General features: G+C 44.0%; 1 protein-coding gene across 1 annotated transcript in view; it reads left to right on the forward strand.

Moving 5' to 3' along the window:
• The window catches only part of LOC111160024 (tetratricopeptide repeat domain 28), a 596564-nt gene that overhangs the window by 491783 nt on the left and 80140 nt on the right, over positions 1–24641 (forward strand). Inside the window, 4 exon segments of the mRNA XM_022522789.1 lie at positions 913–1022; positions 2739–2868; positions 5050–5268; positions 7219–7384. Of these exon segments, the coding sequence (XP_022378497.1) occupies positions 913–1022; positions 2739–2868; positions 5050–5268; positions 7219–7384 (625 nt within the window).

Consider the following 24641-nt stretch of genomic DNA (forward strand, 5'->3'; position numbering starts at 1 on the left):
GCGTGCAGCTGTAGTGTGGGAACCTTCCTGCGCTCTTCTGCACAAGCTAACTCCTGTGTACAGAGAGCCAGATCATGAGGACAGAGTGATGCTGAGAACTGCTTAGTGGCCAGGACAATAAATGGTTGCCCTCAGATTTGGCTCTCCCAAAGCTTTGGCGGTTGCTGGTGTCCCGAAAGCCAGAAGCTTGCTGTAGGTAAGTGACCCAAACTGCAGGTGTCTGTCTGAAGGCCACTAGAATGAGGACAGTCTCATTTAAGGCTTTCAACTCATTATAGTACTTGTTCTGTAACCCTGCCGAGCCATATCAAAGTGTCAGCCTTAAAGGAAAAACAGATCGGACATGAAATGCCTCAGTGGTGTCGGTAACAGAAGGCAGGGTCAGACGGTGTGAGCGTTCTGCCTTTCGGGAGAACATCAAATGTGTCTCCCATCGACACTGACTGGATGCTATGTACATGAGATAGGGAAGAGTATTAGCTTGGCTTCTGTGCTTGACTCGAACTGTCAGGAACAGCGTTGGCCTGCCAGAGAATTCGGTTGGATAAATTTATAGGCCCGGAGTTTTCATTTGCAAAGCTAGGGATTTCACAGCTGGGAGGGCAGCCAGGTTAGGTTCCATTCACGTTTCAGTGTTTCTGCCTGCCCTGCAGACCTGTTTCCTGCTGATAGCCATCACCTGAGCTCTTGCTGTGGCATCTTGGACTGTTCTGGAAAGGTCGCCACTAACACAGAATTTGAAGAGAATGTTTACTCGGCCTTGACTGATTCTACTCTTGTCCCCCATTTTATTTAGCTCTGTTATTAACATTCTTTATATACACCTGGTGCAGAATTAACCTCCAGGACTCCTTGGCCAGGGGGGATTGTCCATCTTCTGTGTGTCCTTAGCATTTCTCTATCTGATTTCAGGCTTAAGGTTAGCTGAGCAACTGGGCCGAAGAGAAGATGAAGCCAAAATTCGCCATGGTCTTGGCCTCTCCCTTTGGGCTAGCGGGAACCTGGAGGAGGCCCAACATCAGGTGAGTAGAAGAACCCCTGTTCCAAGTGGATTTGGTTGACAGAAGCACGGAAGCCCTTGGGATTACTGTCCAAGTAGTGTTGACGTTCGCTACAAGGTGCTAACCTCTGCACTTGGATTGGTGTATAGATTTTCCAGCCCAGAAGTGCTGAGCCTTAGTCAGGATTCCTGCTCACTTGTATGAGAAATTTCTCAACGATCTCTTTGGCATTCTTGTGTTACATGTTACCATTCCTCATTAAACCTTAATATGAAATTACATACATTTTATGAGAGAAGTAATTCAAGAATTCATAATCATTGGATTTAATGTCTTTATAGGTTTCTAGACACATCAGTGGATACTTCCTTCTCTCTCTCTCTCTCTCTCTCTCTCTCTCTCACACACACACACACACACACACACACACACACACCCATAGACATACATGCACTTGTACACACACACATACACACACAGAGTTCATGTTTCTGCATATGTACAAATAGTTGAAGAGAAGCCCACTCTCATGCTGGCTCTGGAGACTGGAAAGATCCTAGAGTTGTGGTTCCTCTGTCAAGCTGAAGGAGTTGTGAGATGGCATCATCCAAAATCACACACTCAAAGCTTGGGCCGCGTGTGAGTAATTCCTGCTGAGGCATTGTGCGAGGCCCAGGAGCCCAAGGGCAGGTGAATCAAGGCTCCTATCGGAGGTGCTCACAGGAACTGATGAGGTGATGTGACTGAAATTGTGCCATGGCCTCCTGGAATGTGGTGGTGTTTCTCTCTCCTTTTTAATCTATTAAAGGCAGTTTAAAGAATTCTTTAGTTCCTTGTTTAAAAAATTAAAACTTATATTACTATAGTGCTTTGCAGTTTTCAAGTACTGTCACTCACTGAATTTATTCCTCGAATACCTCTGAAGGTAGAATGATCACCATCCCCTTTATAGAAAAGAAGAAACCGAGACTCCAAATCTTGCCCCAGGTCACAGGATGAATTAGTGGTAGAGCTGAGGATACTAAGTTCTTAGTCCTAGAATTCTGTTTTTTTTAAATTTGCATGAACTTAAAATTGGATACTATTCCTTGCATATAAATATTAGAGAAAAGTCTCACGGAGAAGCCACTTAGAGCAGCAGGGCAGTGTCTCTGTAGGAATGTTGAGCATCTGGTCCTGGGGATGTCCCTGTGAGCAGGTGTGGCTGCGGGAGCTTGTCCCGGAAAGACCTACTCCTGGTCACTGTTGCGGAGGACAGTGTTTGATTCGGCTGAACTGCTTGCCAAAGCTGACCTCCTCATGAAAGGATGGCTGCCTGCTCCTCCTCAATCCCCCAATCTCAGCCTTGTTTCCAGCCTGTCTGCTCTGTACCTGCTCTCACTCTGGCCCTGGGGCTGAGTGAGGCCGTGGGTACTAAATTATGGTTGCTTGAGGGCAAAAGGAGAGGCTTTGTTTGTTTTAATCAAAATCAGCCCCTGATTGGATTAATAGCTGATTTTTTTTCTTGCAACTTCCAAACTGGAAGTCCATAAGCTTTGTCTTTTAGATCCCCTGGTCTAATTGAGCACATAAACCATCATTTCCTGGGTGTGATCTGATATGATGCCTCTTCCAGTCTACAGGAACCTACCTGGAAAAAAGTGTTTCTAGACTGGGGCACCAAGTTGGGTACACAAGTTGTCTCTGGCCATAGTGGTTTCTGGGGAATGAATGACATTCTTTGTCCCCTACTTGCAGCTCTATAGGGCATCGGCATTATTTGAAACAATCCGACATGAGGCGCAGCTGAGCACGGACTACAAACTCTCCCTCTTTGACCTGCAGACTTCGTCCTACCAGGCCTTGCAGCGGGTGCTCGTCAGCCTGGGTGAGAGCGGCCGGGGTTCCCACTTCTTGCAAGTGAGCCTGCGTGTCTGAGTCATTCCAGGGCTGCTGGGGCGAAATCTAACTCATGACATCAGGCCGTGAAGCTACAACTGCAGTCCAGTCACCGAACATGTGTCCGTTTAGTCAGCAAGTATTTGTAGAGCACCTACCAGGTGCCATGTGCCAGTCCTGGGAATGAAAGGCCAGAAGGCCTGGTCCCTGGCCTCCAGAAGCAGTCAGCCTGGTGAAAGACAGACGTCAGGGAGTCCTGTACGGTGCTGTGATGGGTGCTTAGGGTAAAAGAAACTCAGGTGCTGTGAAAACAAAGCATATTGGCAGATAGACCCAGGAGCTGGAGAAAGTGTCCTGGGGCTAGAGATGCTTGAGCTCCTCTCCCTCAGCTTCCCTCCCACCACTCAGACCTGCAGGCGTACCTGACAAGATGCCTGGCCTCTTCCCTGTTTCCTCTGCCACATAGGTCTTTCGTTTCCTGCTCCGTAAGTGTTTTTATTGTCTGGGTCTGCCCTCCCAGGCTGTGACCTAGGCAGTGATCATTCTCCCAGGCCTGTGTGCTGCCTTGCACTGGGGCAGCATGCATTTCCCTCACTGGGGCCTCTGCTGTCCGTCACCCTCTTTTAGCTGCCCTGTCTTCTGCCTCTTCTCAGGCCTGTCCAGCTCTGCTGGCCATTTCCCCCAACCCAGACCATGGGTGGAAGAGGTATTTACCAGAACTAACAATGTCTTTGAAGTTGGATGTTGAGGCCTTGTCAGTAAGATCCTGTCCTTTGCTGTGTGTATCTGAATGCCCAGGCCTCCTCTTGAAAAGTGTATCTATTAAATGTGCTTATTGCCTGAGATTACAATTTATTATCTATTATAATCACAGTGTTAAGTCTGCCTAACACTTTGGGGCCGATTTTCCAACGTGCACAGAAATCATCCCTGCTGTTCCAGTTAATAACTTAATAGGGTAAAGAAGACATTTGCATACACACATGTAAATCCCCCTTTCTACTGATACTGGAACTGCAGGTAGCTAGGCATCCTTGGAGTGCTGTCAGAGCTGCGGCATCTGGTCTCCTGCCTCTGCCTGTTCTCTCTTTGGACCCTAGTTTGGGCAAATCTTCCTTCTCTGTATTTATGATGCAAGCAAATCCTCTGCATTATATTCGTTCTAAACACTCTGAACAATCCTCACTTGAAAGTATGTTGCCTTATATATTGTTGGTGCCCTCATGTGTGTGCATTTAGCTTTTAAACTAGATAACAGACTAGTCTCTTAGGGAAAGGGATCAGGAATTGAACTGAAAGACTGAAGAAAAGCTTTGAAAGAGAAAAGCAATTTCAAAGAACTAGAGACTTCAGAGGTTTAAACCCTTTGCCCGTGGGGACCGGAAGAGAAGAGAAGCAAATGTGTGGGAGCCTAGAATGCAATGAGGTCTCAGCCCTAACAATAATATCACCTGTTATATATGTGATACTTTGAATAACCCATTCAGGCATCTCACATGCGGCACCTTGGTCAATCTTTACAATAGCCCTTTGAGATAGAGGGGGCAACGGTTAGGACCCTCCTTTTGAGCCAAGGTTGAGAGGGAATAGGACACACTCAGCAGAGGGACTGGCAGGTGTGAAGACACAGAGGTATCATGTGGGGGGGATGTGCTAGTGGGGCAGGACAGTGTGATGCATAGAGGGGCTGCATCGAAGAGAAATAGAAAAATGGTCAGGAACCAGGTCCTGTAGGTTTATCTGCCAAGGCCAAGTCAGAATCAAAGTTGAGCAGGGATATGAGAGGGTAACCAGCATGCAAAGCATTAGGTCCAAATAGCTAAAGTGAATGGGGTCAGACGCCATGAGGCCAAGGAGCAACTCAGGTTGTGGATTGGAGAGCAGGCAGAGCCAAGGACCATCCTCTGAACAAAGTTGGCTCTCTTGGGGTATGACTGTCGACAGGGGAAAGCCTAATGGCTTAGGTTGGGTGGGGGGGGTCTGAAAACGTGGAGTTTTAGAAGAGTGGCGCTGTACCTATCATCTGAGGCAGGGGGTTGGATGTGAACGGAGACTGTGCCCCGCAGAGGAGTGCAGTGAGGTTTCCGCCCAGGATCTCTGTACCTGATGGCCCTTTGTGGATAAACACACTCCCCCAGGGACTCCTCACCATGTGGCTTTTGTGTCCTAGGCCATCATGATGAAGCCCTCGCTGTGGCAGAAAGAGGACGGACACGGGCATTTGCCGATCTTCTGGTAGAACGACAAACAGGACAACAGGACTCGGACCCCTACTCCCCAGTCACTATTGATCAGATCTTAGAGATGGTTAATGGCCAGAGGGGACTAGTACTTTACTATTCCCTGGCCGCAGGCTACCTGTATAGCTGGCTGCTTGCTCCTGGGGCAGGTAAGATCTCTTTCTATGGGAACTGGGCAATGAAGACACTAGACTGAGAAAGTCTAATGACTAGAGGTAGAAGAGGCTCATTACCATAGATCAGACTAAGGAGCTGATGTCGGCTTTCGGCAAAACCTCAGCCACGGCCGATATTCTGTGGTGGGGCATTCAATTAATAAGACAGCCCAGCTTCCTCATTCCCCCAAGAAATCGCTGCTCCTCGCTGGTGAACTTGGAAGCATTCATCAAGGAACACGAAGAGCGGAGGATTCATTTCACCAGCGGCCCTATTTTTAGGCAGCTGTTGTTCATTAGCGAATAAAGCGATGACTGGAAGTCCTAACGAGTTCTTTCTAGATATGATTTAATAATTGTGACCCTTTGTCAGGGTGAAGTTAGACTGAAATGATCCCAGCAGCTCTTATCACCATATATAAACGAAGTCTCAGGCTTGAAATTTCCGAATTTAGCAGAACCCATTTTAACCAGTTCTGTTGTAAATTTGTTTCCGAAGTAAAAATCCTCTTTGATTAAATCAGCATTAAATGTTCAGGCTGTAACTGTTTCACTAAATACAGAACCACTAATTAGCTGTTAGGGCCATATTTTTTTGCATAATAAAATGCTGATGGCTTTACCATGTTGGAGACACACCAGATCCAATTAGAGTTTATTGACTGGGGAAGTGGATCTTATAATTGGGAATCTTGAAGAATGGGCTTCTTGAATATCTGTAAGCCAATTTCAGAAAGTTCAACTGCCAGGGAGAATTGACAAGATTTTCTTGATTGTGTTTCTGTCCCTTTGATTTAAAAAAAAAAAAAAAAAAAGGATGCTGGCTGGATGGCAACTCTCTGATGCCTCTTGGGTTCTGAGCACTCATGCCTGTAGATTCGGTGCCTTGGCATAATTTTTTTTATAATCTTTCCCCCTTAATTCCATGTTTTTTATGGGATTTCCATAAAGAACATTCTTACCTCTGACCTTTTTATGCTGAGGTTTTAGTTGTGATGTTCGTGGTGACTTGGTGAGTGTCAGCTGCCGTGGAATGAGTCCCTGTGTATGCCCCGCCCCCCAGAGGGGCACTGATGCCTGGGAGGACATGGCTGGTGAGGGAGGTACCAAGCTCTTTCTCTCTGTCATTGTTATGTTTTGGGGACATGATTTGACAGGTGGTATGTCCAAATCCCTGTAATAATGAGCCATGTATAATGAGGCTCCCATTGTTTCTCTTTCCCGTCTTCTTTGCTCTTAATGAGACTCTGAAGCTTTCACTGGGGCTCTAATCCAATCAGAGAGGAGCAGCGTTTTCCAGGGCTGACACACCTCATTACCATTTGAGAATATGTCCTATGTTTATTGCCAGAAAACCACTATAGATTGCTTCAGTTTCATGCAGCCATAATTTTTTGCTCCTTTAATCTATTAATGATGGTTGACCAGTTAGTCTTATTTAAAAATGGTTTAAAATATTTTTATCTGGCCTTTATATGATGATGCATTTATTTCGACTAGCTTTTGTGAAATAAAAGGTCTTTGAGTAACACAGTTTCTACTTGGCTAGTTATATTTCTGTTCAGAATTTCAGTTTCTGGGGAGAATGTACCTTGGCATGCTCGTGCACCATTCGGGAAAGAAAACTTTCCCTAGTCGGTGCTTCTGAGAAGCATCTGTTTGGAAATACATATGAAATAGTCGTCATCCCATAAGCTTCTGAATATAGTGTCAAGAGCAGAAGCCTTATCTTAAATTCCCTGGTTTCAAGCACCAAACCTCATGACAAAAGCTGTAGAAATGGGTACTGACCAAATTCTGGAAAGCCCTCTCAAGATCTTGATTTCAGAATCTCTTCACACGGTTTGGATGGCATGCTTGCTCAAGAGGGCTACCCCCTGCCTCCAGCCCTCCCTCGCGTAACCCTGGCCTTGCATGATGTTGGCTGTGCCTGTCTGGTTTCAGGAATTCTGAAGTTTCACGAGCACTACCTAGGTGATAACGCGGCGGAAAACTCCAGCGACTTCCAGGCCGGTGGCAGTGCGGCTCTTCCAACAGCCACCAGCTCCGTCCTCGAGCAGCACATCGCCAGTGTTCGAGAGGCCCTGGGGGTAGAGTCTTACTACTCGAGGCAAGTAGTACACCGATCCCAGTCCCATCTTCAGACACAATCTCGGGGTGTTGGGTTTTTTCTCTCTTTCTTTTGTAAACATCCTGTTTGAGCTAAATGGAAGAAATCGATGGAATTCACACTTCGAGCGAAGTCTGTTCACAGTTGCTACAGGAGAGACAACTATGTGTCTCTGGAGGGCAGATCCCTTCGTGGCTGTCTTTATTCTTTTTGATAATTTCCTCTCAGATAGGGAAAGGTCTCCTCGGAGATGCGTGTTTTCTAAGGAGTGTTTGTTTGTAGGATGTTTAAACCTCCACATGACTTTGAATTTAACATACCAGCTAATTAAAACTGAGGTGATTTTTGGGTTATAAACCGATTAATAATGAGTTTGTTTGTACTACAGCTGAACGCCTGTTTGAGAGAGTAATTTAACACTAGTGACAGGATCTGTGCATTGTGGGGCTGATGTGAAGGAAGTTGAACTCCCAGCATCGAGAATAGAGAAGGGAAGTGCTTTTTGCAAAGATCGTCAAAGTTATATGTTTATGAAAACATTTTATCATGATCGACTATCTTACATACAGAAAATAATTTCCACAAGCATCCTGCTGCTGGGAAAAATGGAAAGAAGAGGGGCCATCACCTGGGTGACAGTCAGATTTTCAGGTATCTCAGCCCTCCATCCTAAGTGTCAAGAAAGTTTGCATGTCAGAGAATCTTGTGTTAGCTAGTGTCAGGTCTCGGGGACATCTGCTGGTCTCTTGAGTGATTCATTTGCAGTCATGGAAATCCCAAGACATCACCATAATTCTTTGGAAAGGCTTATCCCAGATTCCCGTGTGTGTGTTGGTCAGTGCCAGCAGCTGGGTTGGTCTTTGGGTGCTTATGAAGTTGGGGAAAGGTCTTAGATGACTTGGATACTGTAATGTCAAGAGGGGAAGGTGCTGTTGGGTCTTCTAGCCGAACTCCTTTATTTACCAGAAGCCAGCGTGGAAGAAGATTGCTGACAGCCAAGTTCGTGTCAGGGCTGGGATCACAACAATAGAGATCTCACCCAGACTCCCAGGCCACCGCTTGTTCTGTTTTTAATTATCAAAATTAATATCATATTTGCGAAAATAGCCGAAGCATGTAAGAATGTCATCTCCAGCTTCTGTGTGTATGAAGTACGAGCAGGCTTCAGCCACATGCACACATCATTGTCCTATTTCTTCTATGACTACGGTGTATCCTGGGGCACCCCTTCCCTTAACCTTGAGTCGCAGTGTGCTGATTACAGGGGCTTGACAGTGTGGTAACCCCAAGAACTTGGAAGTATGGCTATTCTCTGAAATTTAATTATGCATGATCATAAACTCAGTTAGGCCAGGAGAGAACAAAGCTGCTTCAGCAACAGAATGGCACTGCAGCCAGTCCAATTCCACTGTAACCTGACCAGAGTTGTTGCGTATCCAACCAAAGTGAATGTTAATGGGGCGCCTGGGTGGCTCGTTGATTGGGCCTCTGCCTTTGGCTCAGGGTCCTGGGATTGAGCCCTGTGTGGGGCTCCCTGCTCAGCAGGGAGCCTGCTTCTCCCTCACCCTCTCCCTCTGTTGCTCCCCCTCTCTTTCTCTCTCTGTTTTTCTTTCTCTTTCTACAGTCAAATAAATATTTTAAAAAATTAAAAACAACAACAATAACAAAGTGAGTGTTAAAAGGATGGTTGGCCAGCAGTAGAAACACAAAATGAGAGAGAGGAGGGCAGATTTGGCAGTGCCCATTTCTGACACTGTCAAAGGGAAAGAGGATCTTGGTTAAGGGACTCGAAGTCCCATTGGAAGGCTGTTCCCACAGTAGACCTGCAGCCTTTGTGCTCTCTTATCCTTCCCCACTTCCTTTCCACAAATATTAGAACACCTGCTGTGTACTATGGGTACTAGAGATGAGGAGTAAGGTGGTGAGTAAGGCAGACATGGCTTCTATTCCCAGGGACCTGAAAGATCAGAAACAACAGAGTATAAGAAACCTTTTAATTAAAATTGCCATAGTGCGGGGCGCCTGGGTGGCTCAGTGGGTTAAGCCTCTGCCTTCGGCTCAGGTCATGATCTTAGGGTCCTGGGATCGAGTCCCACGTTGGGCTCTCTGCTGGGCAGGGAGCCTGCTTCCTCCTCTCTCTCTCGCTCTCTCTGCCTGCCTCTCTGCCTACTTGTGATCTCTCTCTGTCAAATAAATAAAATCTTAAAAAAAAAATTGCCATTGCCATAGTGCTTAAAGGAAAAACGCAGGGTGGATAAAAAGGTGTAAGTGGGGGTGGAAAACCGATCTGGGGGAGCTGGGGAAGCTTCCTTGGGGAGGGGATATTTGAGCTGAGCTCCAAAGGACGAGGAGAAATAGAGGAGATGAAGGCCACCTCAGGCAGTTGCACAGAGGCCTTCAGTAACCGTGGCGGAGAAGACCTCTCAGGTCGTCCCCTTGCCTTCCCTGATTCAGGACCTTCTGATTATCATTTGATTTCTCCTACAAGTGTACTTGCGAGTAGAGAATGTGCATAAGAACCTGGCATTGTGATCTGTACAACTCTGCTTGGCCAATGAACATGGGCTCTCAAGAGGCAAAGCCTTTTAGAGCACATTAATATCCGATTTTTAGATTTGTAAGACCAGAGTCCAGAGCTTTCTCTGAGATGAGATCATGAAGGGACACAAGTGTGCAACGCCTTTCATTTGAAACTTCTGCACGTGCTGAAGGGGTTTCTGCACACTGCCTCTGTTACAGCATGCTGGTGACCACACCTGGGTCTTCTCCGTCCATACCAACCCTGATAGGGCTCAGCCTGCAGGAAAATAGGGATTTTACTTGATCCCAATTTTCATGGATCTAGATTAAGATTCACCATAAGAAGGAAGGGGAGGGGTGCCTGAGTGGCTCAGTTGGTTGGTAACTGTCTTCAGCTCAGGTCATGATCCTGGAGTCCCAGGATCGAGTCCTGCATCAGACTCCCAGCTTGGCAGGAGTCTGCTTCTCCCTCTGACCTTCCCCTTCTCATGCGTGCTCTCTCACTCTCTCTCTCTCATTCTCTCCCTCTCAAATAAATAAATAAATAAAATATTTTTTAAAAAAAGAAGGAAGGGGACTACCCTTTGAGTCTTCCCAGTGCCTGCCCCCACCCCCACTGTGTATAACTCCAAACACTTATGCCTCCGCAGTTCTTTTGTATGATACTAGAGGTTGAGTAATTTTGCTTCCAGGTGAATTTTGAATTGAAAAAATGGTTTTTGGATTATAGTTCAACTCTTCATCAATGGTAGGGAGAGAAGAGAGACTGTAACTTGCTTAATCCTCCACATTAATTTTTCCTTTCTGTTCTCTACAGAAAGCTGACAAGTTAGGATGAGTCCTTAGGGATCTGTCTCTAGGATGTTGGGTAGCTTGATGCTTAGCGTGACTTTGTCGGGCTGCCCTTGGTAGCTTCGATGTCCAGTTGAGACTGCCAGAAATGAGGTCTTTTCTGCTGCTTTAGACTAGTCTTATTAGAAATTTATTCTTATTTTGTGAGCTTAAACTCAAAATTGAACGCTTCAGTGGCATGGTTTGAATTTACTAGAATGGAGTTTTGTGAGACTCTGGTTTCTGCCTCACAGTTTCATGAAAATGTCAAAGATAAATTATTTTTCATCTACAAAATTTTTAAATATTTTTAAAGCCATAATGCTTAATAATAGTAAAGATGTGATGAATGAGCAGTCTTATACAGTAGGGATATAAGTTGGTCTAGCTTTTCTAAAAATAACTTGCCAGCAGATTCAAAAATCTTTAAATGTTCATGGCCTTTAACTCTCAAATTCTCCTTTTGGAAATGGAGTAAAGAGGTATTCATAGGAATATTTATAATAGGTCCATTACAGAAAATTGATTGATTGATTTTTTTGTGAGGGGGAAAGTGGGACAGGGGAGAGGGAGAGTGAGAATCTTAAGCAGTTTCCAGGCTCAGCATGGAGCTGGTTGCGGCATTTGAATTCACGACCCTGAGATCATGTCCTGAGCTGAGATCAAGAGTTGGACACTTAACCGACTGAGTCACTCAGGTTCCCCATTATAGAAAATTCTGAAAGTCTAAATGTCCACAATAATTGAATGTAAAATTATTTTATATCTATCCAATATAATATCACATTGTAATTAAAATTATGTGTAACAGAGACTCTTTAGTCACATAGCTGAATGTTTATGGCAAAATGTTGAGTAAAAAAAGTAGAATATAGAATTAATATATATAGTGTAATTTCAGTTTTGTAATATATACAAAATATGGGTGTGAAGAGTAAGAAAAAAGTCCTTAGAAGGAAATAGGCTATAGTGTTATTGGTAATTATAGGTGGATGGTGGAATTATAGATGGCTGGCATTTTATTCTTTATGTGATTCCTTATTTTCATAATGAACATATATTACTTTTTTTTTAAAGATTTTATTTATTTATTTGTCAGAGAGAGAGAGAGGGAGAGAGAGCAAGCACAGGCAGACAGAATGGCAGGCAGAGGCAGAGGGAGAAGCAGGCTCCCTGCTGAGCAAGGAGCCCGATGTGGGACTCGATCCCAGGACGCTAGGATCATGACCTGAGCCGAAGGCAGCTGCTTAACCAACTGAGCCACCCAGGCGTCCCAACATATATTACTTTTTAAATGAGAAATAAAGCCATGGATAAACAACTCTGTTATTCAAAGGGGGAAAAAAAGAAACCTTTTACAGAAATCAGTTTACAGAAAATAAAATCCAAGTTTTGGAGCTTGACACCATGATCTAGCTCTAGGAAGTCATTCTGGGTTTATTTTCCATCTTGTCTCTTGGTGAACACCATGTTCTGGCTACCTTGCCTTCTTCTCTTTTCTCTAAATATACCCTGTGCTGCTTTCTCAGGCATCTCTAACCTCTAAGTCTGTAGGTGCAGCTGTCCAGCAAACATCTCTGCCTGGGAATCTTCCAGGAATCTCTAGTCTAAAATATCTAAATCCCAACTCTTGAGTTTCCCCATTTCCCTCCTCAGTCAGTCATTGTAATATACACCACATTAACAGAATGAAGAACAAAAACCACATGATGATATCAACAGATGCAGAAAAGACATTTGACAAAATTTAACCCTTTCATGATTAAAAAAAAAACAACACTCAACAAGCTAGGAAAAGAAGGAAATTACCTCAACATAATAAAGGCCTTTATGAAAAGCTTGCAACTAAAATCATACTCATTGGTGAAAACTAAAAGTTTTCCCTCTAAGATAAGGAAAAAAACAAGGGTACCCTCTCTTGTCACTTCTATTCATAGTACTAGAAGTCCTAACCACAGCAATTAAACAAGAAATAGAAATAAAATTCCTCCAAATTGCAAAAGAAGAAGTAAAATTAGGTCTGTTCACAGGTGACATTATATGTAGAAAACCCTAAAGATAACACCAAAAACCCTGTTGGAACTAATAAACAGATTTAGCAGAGTTGTAGGATATAAAATCAATACTCAAAATTCAGTTGCATATCTATATACTAACAATGACTAATTGTTAGAAGGAAATTAAGAAAACAAACCCATTTATAATAGCATCAAAAAGAATGAAATACTTAGGAATAAATTTAACTCAGGAGGTGAAAGACTTGTATACTAATTAATTAACTAAGAAATTAAAGAAGACCAATAAATGGAAAGACATCCCATGTTCATGGATTGAAAGAACTAATATTGTTAAAATGTCCATTACTACCCAAAGCAATCTATAGATTCATTGTAATCCCTGTCAAAATTTTGATGGTATTTTTTATAAAAATAGAAAAAAAATCCTAAATTCATATGGAATCTCAAAGGACCCAAAAAAGCTGAAACAATTTTGAAGAATAAAAACAAAGCCAAAGGCCACACACTTCCTGATTTCAAAACATCACAATGCTACAGTCATCAAAACAGTGAGGTACGGGCATAAAGACAGAGACAGACAGGCTAATGGAATCAAGTAGCCCAGAAATAAAGCCTGATATGTAGGTCAAATGATCTTTGACAGGAGGGCCAAGGCTACATATTGGGGGAAAGGATAGTCTCTTCAACAAATGTTGGGAAAACTGGATATCCACATGCAAAAGAATGAAGTTGGATCCTTGTCTTATATCATATATAAAAGTTAACTTGAATTAAAAACCCAGAACACAAGATCTGAAAATATAAAACTCCTTGGAAAAGCTTCATGACATTGGATTTGGCAACAGTTTCCTGAATATGACACCAGAAGCCCAAGTAACAAAAGCAAAATTACGCAGGTGGGAGTACATGACATTTAGACTTCTGCAAGGCAAGGGAAACTGTCAACAGAGTAAAAAATCAACTTATAGAATAGGAGAAAATATTTTCAAACCGTAGATTTGGTAAGGGGCTACTATTTAGAATATGTAAAGAACTCCTACAACCTAACAACAACCACAATAGCAAAAACGATCTGATTTGAAAATGGGCAAAGAATATACAATCTCCAGGGAAGATAGATAGTCGGCCAACAAGCACCTAAGGATGCTCAACATCACTGATCGTCAGGAAAATGCAAATCAAAACCACCGTGGGATGGATATCCCCTCACACCCATGAAGATGGCCACTATCAAAAAATAGGATATAATGAGTGTTGGCAAAGATGTGGAACAGTCAGAACCCTTGTGTTCTGTTGGTGGGAATGTAAAATGCTGTGGCCACTATGAAAAACAGTATGGAGGTATGTTTTTTTACCACAAGTAAAAAAAAGGTATAAAAAGTACATTTGAGGGGTACCTGGGTGGCTCAGTGGGTTAAAGCCTCTGCCTTTGGCTCAGGTCATGATCCCAGGGTCCTGGGATAGAGCCCCACGTCTGGCTTTCTGTCACTGGGGGGCGTGCTTCCTTCTCTCTCTCTGCCTGCCTCTCTGCCTACTTGTGATTTCTGTCAAATAAATAAAATCTTTAAAAAAAACAAAAGATATATTTGAATCCACCCACTCTGTCTCCACCACCACAGGCACAGTGCGGGTCCTCATCGTCTGTAGCCTGAACTACTGTTGCCACCTCCTCTCTCAGCCTTCCGGCCCCCTTCACGCAGAGCAACCTTTCACAGATGTATTTGGGACTATGCTTCCTTGTTCTCCCCATCCCCAAGCACCCCAGACTCGTCACAAAGCATCCCCCTCAAAGCTTCTGATGTTTTTTAAATTTCACACTCCTTATGGCAGGTGATCTTGCCTCTGTCTGACTGTTGAATGACACCTCTGGTCCTTCAGCTTGACATATCCCTGTGTGGTCCCCCAGCCTCCTTTCACCACCAGGGCCATTCCAAGGGCTGTCCCACCTTAAGGTTTAGCGTGTGCCCTTCCTTCTCTCTATAAAGTTCTGCCAACTGCTGTTGGTATGGCAGGTTCCAGCTCCTCCTTCAAACTCCTGCTTCCCTGCTAACTCCTCAGAAAGGCCTTTCGGAAGCTTGGTTTCATTCACTTCTGCATACCCAGTGCCTGGGGTGGTCCTGCAACATAGTCCATGCTGAATAAATGTTTAAATGGGCAACTGATTGACTCTCTGAATGCATTAAGTCCCTCTCCCTGCTGTCCAGAATTGCCCTACTTTTCCTACAGATATTCTAATCACCGTGGAGAGCCCTGTTCAAATCTCACACGGTTTCCATGAGGACCACCCAGAGACCCTAAGTCCAAATGAGGTTTTTGCTCCCCCTCTGAGGTGCCTAATAATAGCTCTCACTCCATTCTTTCTTATTTCGTAATCACCTGACTTGTGTGTCTTCCCAGGCAGGGGGCGATACCATGGGAAGCAAGTGCTATGTCCTCTCTGAATGCCCACCGCTAACACAGTGCCTGGCCCATAGTGAGATGTCCATAAATTTGAATTTCAGTCACCAGAAGATGTGCTGTGAGCACACTCTCTGTTCATGCTGGGCCGATTTACTCTTTTCCTAGTGGATGTGAAATACACTGTGCCCCTAGAAATTGAGTCTCTGTGCCTTGGGGAACACCTTCATTCAATTACCCACAGCCTGGCTGTGGTGTCCTTGTTATAATGCAGACCGTTTTTGCTTTCCTTAATGGTATCTTGCTGCTGAAAGGAAGTGCAGTGGTACAAAGGAGTTTCTGAAAATGGATTTAAAAATAAAAGAACTGCTTTTATTAAGTGTTTAATAAGAACTTCCAGTCCCTTCCTTCCTCCCAGATCAAAAGAGGCATAGATTGAAACCACTGTATAGAACATGAACCTCCCATAATGGAGATGTTATGAATTTCAAAACACATCTTCAGTTCTTAATTCTGGTATTTAGCCAGAGTCTTGCTGTTTCCTGGGCACCCGGGACAGTGCAGTGACACTTTGGTGACGCTGAGCTGACCAGTGAGAATATTAGTAGGTCTGGAAGGAGTGCTCCCAAGGGATTTTAGATAAATTGTAAGCATAGGCTGCCCTTATAATAGGGGAAATATTCCTTCATTGTAGTGAATATTAAACCTTGATAAATTATAGCTGTTATTTTCATTTCTTTCGATGCTTTTCTATATTTCTAATTTTTTTTACAGCAGGTTATTTTTATAATCCAGTGCATTTTCTGATTTCATGGATTAATCTAGGTTGTACCAATTTGTGAATACTGATGCTTTCTGTTAGCTCTAGACTGATCACAAGTGGTAGCTGTTAAATCTGACAGTGCCAAGTGCTGGAGGAGATGTGGGTCCATGAGATACCTCATATGGGCTGGTGCGAGAGTAAATGGGCACAACCACATCAGAAGACAGGTTAACATTACCTTCTAAAGCTGAATATTCACTTAGCGTTTGACCCAGATCTACGCAAGCATATTGTCCGAGAGAGGCTCTTGTACATGAGCGAGGATTTTCAGAATTACACTGTAAACAATAGCAAAATGCTGGAAGCCCACATGACATTGTAAGAGAGTGGATGAGTAATAGTCCCAAAATGGAATCTTAAGCCACAGACGAGCCACCGGGAACCCAAAGATGTGGCCAAATCTTAGAAATATAATCAGTGAATAAAAGCAAATCCTCAAATATTACCTATGGCATGAAGTCCTTTTAATAGATTTAAAACAACTGAAATAAAAATATGCTTTTAGAAATATAGCTAGATGCAATAAGATTTGTATGGAAAGGACAGGCAGGGGACGATGGCCATGGGCTTTGGGATGGGACTTTCCTCGGGATGGGGAAGCAAAGGATGGGCTCCATGGGAGGTAACAAATGATAAGATGTGTTATTCTCTGGCTTTTGTTTTGGGTAGTGGTTTTGTGAGCACTCATTAAATTATTAAAAAATTACTAAGTAAGTCAATGAGAGCAGGCCATGCATGGATCAATGATGAACGTGTGTCAGGAATAGAAGATTATGATTAATCCAATCCCAGAGAGATACCCCCCACCCCCAAAAAAGAAAAAAAAAGCAGGATTTCTTAAACAAATTGCAAAAGCAGGATTGCCTAGTACATATTTAATCCATGTAAATAAATGGACAATTGATAGATTGCTTTATTTGTATCTGTTCTTTTAAGCAAGTACCCAGGCACTGTCATTGGCGTATTGTTTAAGCCACAGTTTATTGTAAGTTACAGGCTTATTTTTTTTTTTAAAGATTTTATTTATTTATTTGACAGAGAGAGATCACAAGCAAGCAGAGAGGCAGGCAGAGAGAGAGGGGGAAGCAGGCTCCCTGCCTAGCAGAGAGCCCGATGTGGGGCTCGAACCCAGGACCCGGGATCATGACCCGAGCCGGAGGCAGCGGCTTAACCCACTGAGCCACCCAGGCGCCCCGTTACAGGCTTATTTTAAGTTACAGTTAGTATTTGAAAGTTTAAAATTATCTTTATAATATTTTCTAATTGTAGCTTTGTGCTAATCAAGACTGACCCCCCCATCAATCCAAACTAGTAAGTTTTCATTTTAAAAATCAAATATTTTTTTTCTTACCCCAAATCATTTTCAGAATTATGTGGAATAAAAGTAGATATAATAATTTGGGAGCATTTATTTTGTTTCTTAAAACAAAGAGTTTCCCATTTCATTCTAAATTAGGGTAGGTTACCATTTTGAAAATATTTTATGCGATGTAGTCAGTCTGTGCCAAAGCTAGTTCTGAGCCTGGAGATATATGCATGAATAATAGCTGGAATTCTTGGCCTTGCAGTAGCTCACAGTGTGAAACATGCAACAAATATATAAATTATTAATCTACCACGTGCAAAATGTTATGATAAAGGTCTAAACAAAGAATGCTGCACCTCCTTGCTCTGCCTCCTTGGAGGTAAGGCAGTTGGTTCAAGAGGCCTCCAGAGAAGTGACATTTAAGCTGGACCCCAGAGAGTGAAGGGAGAAAAGTCAAGTGAGCAGAGGAATTCCTCCCCAGGCAAGGGCGTAGAGGAAGGAAGGGCCCACGGCCTCCAGATAATGAATGATGGGCGCAAGAGGAGGTCCATCTGTCCTCTGCTGTAGAATTGTCCTCTGTGTCATAACCACTCAGTGCAGCCTCCTGGGGTTCACTCGTTCTTGCAAGATCTGAAGGTGAGCCCCCTTTCTGATGGGGTGGGTTTGCCTGTCTGGGTCTCATGCCCTGTCTTCTTGGGACATGGCTGGGTCCAAAAGGCAGGCTTTATCTATGAGGTGACTCACTCAGGCTCGGCTATCCATGTTTGAGAAGATGATGCCAGATTAGGGATTACATCACTGAAGAGACACATCTGCAGAAATGAATGGAACGCACTGGAGACTCTGGTCTTATGCCCTGATTCCCAGATTTAGATTCCTTCCAAAAGGCTGAGTACAAAATAAATTCAGAAAGTTGCATTCAGTAAGCTTCTTAGGGTATCAGCAGCTTAGCAAGAAGGATAAGTGGAGCTGGTCTTTTTGTCTGACCTCTGAAGTAGCTAAATTGAATCCCCTTTTGTAGGTCTCATGAGCTTTTTAAAAAGCAGAATTCTTGAAATTGCTGAGTTTCCCCTTATACATGGGAGGGCTAATCTGGTGAATGGTAGAATCCTCCTAAAGACAAAAAGCAGACAGCAGTGATGTGGGGTAAAGTGTTCTATGCCTGTTGTTTGGCCCGTGTGGGGCCTGAAACTATGATCGGCTTGACTTTCCCTGGATTTCCCTGACATTTCTGTTCCCAGGCCCCAGAGCACTAGCTTGTTTGGTAGATGCCATGAAGACCTGGCAGGGGCACTATTAAACAACATTTCTCAGACATTTCTTTAGCTCTTGTCTCTGATCCTTTGTTCCTGATCCCAAAGCTTGGGATAGCATCCCTGCTAGAAGAAGGGCTTGGTGGGGGGGAAGGGGTGGGGCAAATCTCTTGACCAATCCAGACCTTCAGCTCTTCTCCCTCAGTGTCAGATCAGATGTTGGCGGGCTATTGCCATGACCAATTTCGTAAAAATTCTTTGAACTAATCAAATTTCAATATCCCTGACTTTGTATACCCTGCCCTTTGCCCCAGTGAAATTCCCTGGCCTTTTCTTTCTGATTGATTCTGTGCAGCTTTATCTAACAATCGATATTTAAGACATTTAATATATAACTCTTGACTTATCTTGCTTTGGGAAAATGACCCCAGTATAGCCACCAAGTTCCTCTCGGAACCGGCTAAAATAGGTATTGTTTTTCATCCCATTTGTCCTTTTATGATTTGAGCACGGTGGTTAAGGAGGCCCTGGAGGGGTGCCGTCCTTAAAAGAGCACGTTTCATGGTGTCAGACGCCCAGCTCACGCTGTATGAGTCAGGTTTTCCTCCAGTAGTGTCATGAACACCTCAAGATTTCAGAGACTTGTAACCACAGACATGTATTTCTTGCTTTGGGGCTGCAGATCAGCTGGAGTGGTTCTGCTTAGGCTCCCTGGTGGCCTTAGGTCCCTGTGTCTCATCTTTCTGTGACCAGTGGTAACCAGACAAGACTCTCCTCACAGCAGAAATCAGGATTGCAAAGGACCAAGAAAAACAGACACTTTGAAAGCCCTGCTCGCCTCTCGTCCACTGACGTTCTGTTGGCTAAAGCAAGTTCCACATCAAGCCGAACATCAGCAGGGCAGGGAATATCTCTCTCCTGTGGAGTGAATACGAGCCGAACGGGAACACGGCCTCCCTCTGCCCCTCACCCATGGAGGCCTGGAGAGAGAGAGAGAAGGATGATCCTTGCTCAGGCCTCATGCGTCTCTTCCCTTCAGTGTCTGCTGGTTGACCATATTTCTGCTTGTATCTTTCTCCCCTCAACGTAGCACTCACCCAGCTGGGGGAGGCTTCCCACGCACCCCTTCCTCCCCTGTGGCTTCCCATCTTCCTCTCACTTACCCTTGGTTACTTTATTTTCCCTTGGAAACATAATCTTCCTCGAGGACAAGTGTCTATATCGCTGGCCCCGTGTCTCCCTCAGTTTTGAGACTTGCCCATCCCCCTGGAATTCACCTCGAGGTCAGTAAATGCACGGTCAGACCCTTGCTCAGACACCTGCCCAGTCTGGCACACCATGACTCCCAATTTTCCCCACTTAACTTAAAGCCTCCTTCTTTCCCCCACAAGTTCTTTAGTGTTGAGGCCTTTAAATCGTTAGTCCTTAAATTTCCCTTTCCTATATTGCTGTTCATGTAACCAGTCACTGAACTCTGTGTGATCCTGCTCGTCTGCCCCCTTCTTCTCCCCTCCTCTGGGCCAGGCTCTTAACCACAGCACGCCCTCATGACCAGCTTAGCCTTCCTGCCCCCTCGTCCTCCCTTCAGTGCTTCTGTCGTCTGCTGCCTGAGGACTTTTCTCAAAGCTCTGCTGTCATCCAAGCATTTCCACCTACATTGCAGCCTACAGAGAATGGTGGTGGCTGAGAAATGCCAGCCCACGAAGCTGGTGCTTAGGCTCCATTGTCCTGTACGGCCTATTCCCCTCCTGGTGTCAACTCTCTGTTCAAATACGGGCATTTCTTCCCCCGGCCACCTCTGTACCATGCATGTCCCTGTGAGTGTGCATTTGCTTTCTGCTTCTGCCAGTGTGGGATCCCTTGGGGTTCTTCCCCCCCCAGGGCATTGCTTTTCCTGAAGGCAGGAAGGGCTTACACAGGTGGGGAGAAGCCAAAATACAGAGACAAAGTAGAGGGTGCTGCTGTGGGGCTGACCGCCCCCCCCCCCGCCCCCAGGCCTTGCTTCTTTTTCCACCTTTCCAGGATTTAGAAAAGTCTGGGCACACAGTGCATAGAAATCTGATGCATCATTGTTGGTTAACTGGAATTAAATTGTATAAATTAACTCAGTCCCAACAAGGAGTGTCCCTGAATGCCATGCAGTCACGTCTTATCTGTACGTTACTAGCCCTTGGCAGTGCCTAGCCCCTAAGAGGTACTCATGCCTCCATGAGTATTCACTGAATAAGGGGGATTGGAAGAGGAAAAGAACGAACTGTGGGGGTCACCTCCAAACTGGGCCACACACGGTCATTAGAGCATCATTGAGTATATGGGCAGCATGTCATCATCAGTGTACCAAAGCACGACCCAAGCAATCCCGTGTGTTTCAGAGTCACTGCTCTAGCCTTTTCTTCCCACTCCCACCCCTGTGCAGTCCCATGAAGGCCGGTCATCATCGTGGACACTCAGAGAGGTGTACTTCCCCAGATCTTGTAGACCTTGAACTAACATCCACATTACAAATTTTGACCCATAGGCCAGCCCATGAAACTCTTCTGATTCGCAGTAACGCATTAAACTCATTATGTCTTCAAAAGTAATGAGATGTTCTTTCTTGCCTTTTGATAGACTTATGCTAATGCAGTGAGGAGTCAGTGCTAATAAGCTGGGAGAGGCAGAATTGATTTAAGGATCTGTCACTTCCAAAAACATACTGTCTGATGGAGACAAAGTTATCATCATAAACTTGTCTTTTTCTTTATTCTTGTGCATGCTGCTCATCTCACTGCTAATTAGAAACATCGGGAGAGAACACTTCATTTTTCTGGCAGCTCTCACCAAAGCGTTCTGCTTTTAAGAAGGACTGAGTACCTTCCCATCGCAGGACGTGGCTCCTGCCTCAACATGCGGGCCTCCTGCAAGTGTGTTGCTGATGGGGGGAGGGGTGGGGGCTTCAGTCCACTTTCTGTGTCCTCACCTTTAGTGTCACTGGTGGATCAAGCTACAGTAGATGCTTCCACCTAAAGCCAGAAGTTGGATGGACCTATCCTGTCCAAGAAAGGAGATAGCCATGGGGATAACTTTCAGATCTTTCTGTAAGTTCAAATACACAGCTATTAATTAGACCTGATGAGGTTGAAACTGTATGTGTTCACATACTGATTATCACCCCAAGGTTGGAGACAGCCATTCTTGTGAAGATCAAATAGGAAGACCAAGGGATACATGACATTGATTTCCTTTCCTGCAGCCATCCACGGCAAACCCTCTCTTCCTCTGGACTTCTTCGTGAGGCTTTCGCTGCCCCAGTCCTGTCGATGACTTAGGAAATCTCTTTAGGGTTGTTGTCAAGTCTGGATAGTCCTACTGCTATGGATTTCACTGTTTCCTTCTTGGCTGCCCCTAATCACAGTATTACTTACTGCATGAGGTTCATTTTTTCGTGTCTTTTCCTCCCTACTGGACTCGAGAGCCATTGAGGGTGGGGATTGGGTCTGCCCACTATCAGGACAGTACCTGGAATGTCACTGGCGCTCAGGGAAATTAGTCATTGAATGACTAAATGAGATGGGTCGACCTTTCCTTTTTTGCATATAAACATGGTCTCTTCCTAATCACATGAAAGCTGAAGCGGGAACATCTCTGATCAGTGCTAGAACTGGTCTGGCTGTGTATGAGAAAAGCCATTTCCAAAGAAGGACAGAGAAGGAGCAAACAGTGCTAACAGCATAGTGAAAAGAAGAGGAACAAGAAGAGTGTGTGTTTGCACAAACTTTCTTTCAATCAAGCATAAACTAACGTTTTATTGTATTTTTGTTCTTCTCTGCTTCCTCCTACTTTAGCTCAGTATTGAGTTTTAAGCCTCAGAGATAAAAACTCAGCATAGTTTATACTGGGTAAGGGCTTTGGATTACAGCACTTTGGAATGTTGGAAATGGCTAAATTTAAAAGAGGTAGAGAATTACAGTTGGCAGAAAGTTACGAGGAGGAAAAAAGCTATTTGTCTAACTTGTCTTTGAAAATGAATCAAACAGGCAAGAGAGTCCAGATTCTGTACAATATGAGTCATTTCGGTTTCCCATCACAGATAGGATTTTTCAGTGAATGGATACAACTTTGATTTTGTCTTACACTCTTAAATAATATTAATAAACCAAGGTGCAGGACATGCGTTGGTGGGTGCTCTGTAATGCCAAGTGAGTGCTCGTGTTTTAATTCCGACTCCCTATCAGGACCTCTCAGATTGCGAAGAAGGGAAACGGCCTCTGTTGGCCATTTTCCATGTGTCAGACACAGGTGTGCAAACTCATAGATTTTTTTATTATCCTCTGAGGCTGTGCTTGTGGTCCCTGTTGTACCTATCAGGAAGCTGAAACTCAGAGCCTTTTAATGAATTGTCAAGGGTTCTCACAGCTAGTTAAATGCTGGAAACAGAATTCAAGGGTGGGCTTTAGAAAGGGCTTCTCAAAAACAAAGAGTGCCAACATGCCTCCTGGGGCTCTAGAATTACATCTTCAAATGATTTTGTTTGAGGATGAGAAAAGACCTACAGAAAATGTCTCATTCACTCCTTTACAGACTTTGGCTGTCCCTTGGGAGATTCTGGTAGACTTTTCACCTCCCTTCTGGAAACCTCTATTGAGTCTCCCATACTGGGTATTGTCCAATCTCACTGGCCTTAGCAATAGATGGAAGCAAGAAAAATGTGGAAAAATAAACAAGATGGAAAAGTAGAAAAAGATTCTGTCACAGTGCAGTTGAATACATCATTTAAATCATCTTACTATAGTGAATTTGAGAGCAAGGAGAGTGGTTTCTCATTGAGAAATAAAAGTCCTTTGACTTGAAGAATATTTTTAAAAAATAAATCGCTCATTACCCTAGGTATTTCTTGAAAGGAAAATCATCCATATCAAGACATATCATGAAAGAAATAATTCAACAGTCCTTGAGAAGTTACGTATTTTATGTTCAAACATTAAAGTAATCGTTTAATCTTACGTACAATTCCCTGAACTCTCCCTAAATAATTGCCTTGGTGATTTTAGCTCAACCTTGAAACAGACTTGGATCTGTTGTATGTTTGACTTTATTTGAAAGAGAAAAGCAAGTTTAAAGAACTAGAGACTTCAGAGGTTTAAGCCCTTTGCCTGTGGGGACCAGCAGAAAGGAGGGAAGCAAACGTGCGAGCACAGGATGGAGTGAGGTATCAGGTTGAACAATAACCATGCCACCTGTTACGTACATGGTACTTTATAGAACATCTACCAGGCATCCTCGCATTTAGTGCCTCAGTTTACCTTTCCAGTAGCCATTGGTGATAGGTAGGGAGACTCTTAGGACACCTCCTTTCGGGAGAAGGACACTGAACCTCAAAGACTGGCTTGTCCAAGGTCACACAGCTAAAGAATAAAGTCAGAACTTGAACCCAGGCCTCCAGCCTCTGGTCTTCTGCTCTTTCCATCAAGCCATTTATCTCTCTCGAGAGGCAAGTATTTATTGTGCATAAGCTCTCGCTACATTTTCCAAGGCTTGTGCAAAATATTTGATGCAGTGGAGCTTTTCCTATGTTTGAGATGTGTGAATGTTGCCTGGGGTTCGTAACAGTATTTATAGCAATGGAATTTGAGCTGGGGTAATGAAGTTCTGAATTGTTCTCTGCGTAACACTAAGCTTTAAGAGGAGCTCAGTTTAAGTCAATGGCATATGAGTAAACTGGTCTACTTGGACATAGCTTGGGCATGTGGGTTCCAAGATAAATCTGAAGCTGCTTAAATCAAAGTGGAAGAAGAAGAAAAAAACAGAAAAGAAGAAGTAAATAAGGTGTCACTTAGTATGATGCAACTCTGGTTGCAGAACAGCTGTGAAGTGTTTGGAATGAAGATAGTGTGGACAGTTTTAGAAGCTGTTTTCCAAGTAAATTAGCCTGGTGTCCAAATTTGAAATCTTCTATCCATTTTTTCAATAAGCAGCTGTTTGCTGAATATCCCCATTATGTCAGTCACTGTGCTGCGCCCCAAGAATTCAGAAACAAAGCTCATTTCCTGTCCTTGTGGAGCTCACAGACCAGCAGGTTTGTGGGTGTTGTGAATAGAGACATCCAGAAGCATGGGTGTAAGTTTCACAA

This window comes from Enhydra lutris, unplaced genomic scaffold, assembly GCF_002288905.1.
Source record: "Enhydra lutris kenyoni isolate GAN:26980312 unplaced genomic scaffold, ASM228890v2 scaffoldscaffold73, whole genome shotgun sequence".
Classification (NCBI taxonomy): domain Eukaryota; kingdom Metazoa; phylum Chordata; class Mammalia; order Carnivora; family Mustelidae; genus Enhydra; species Enhydra lutris.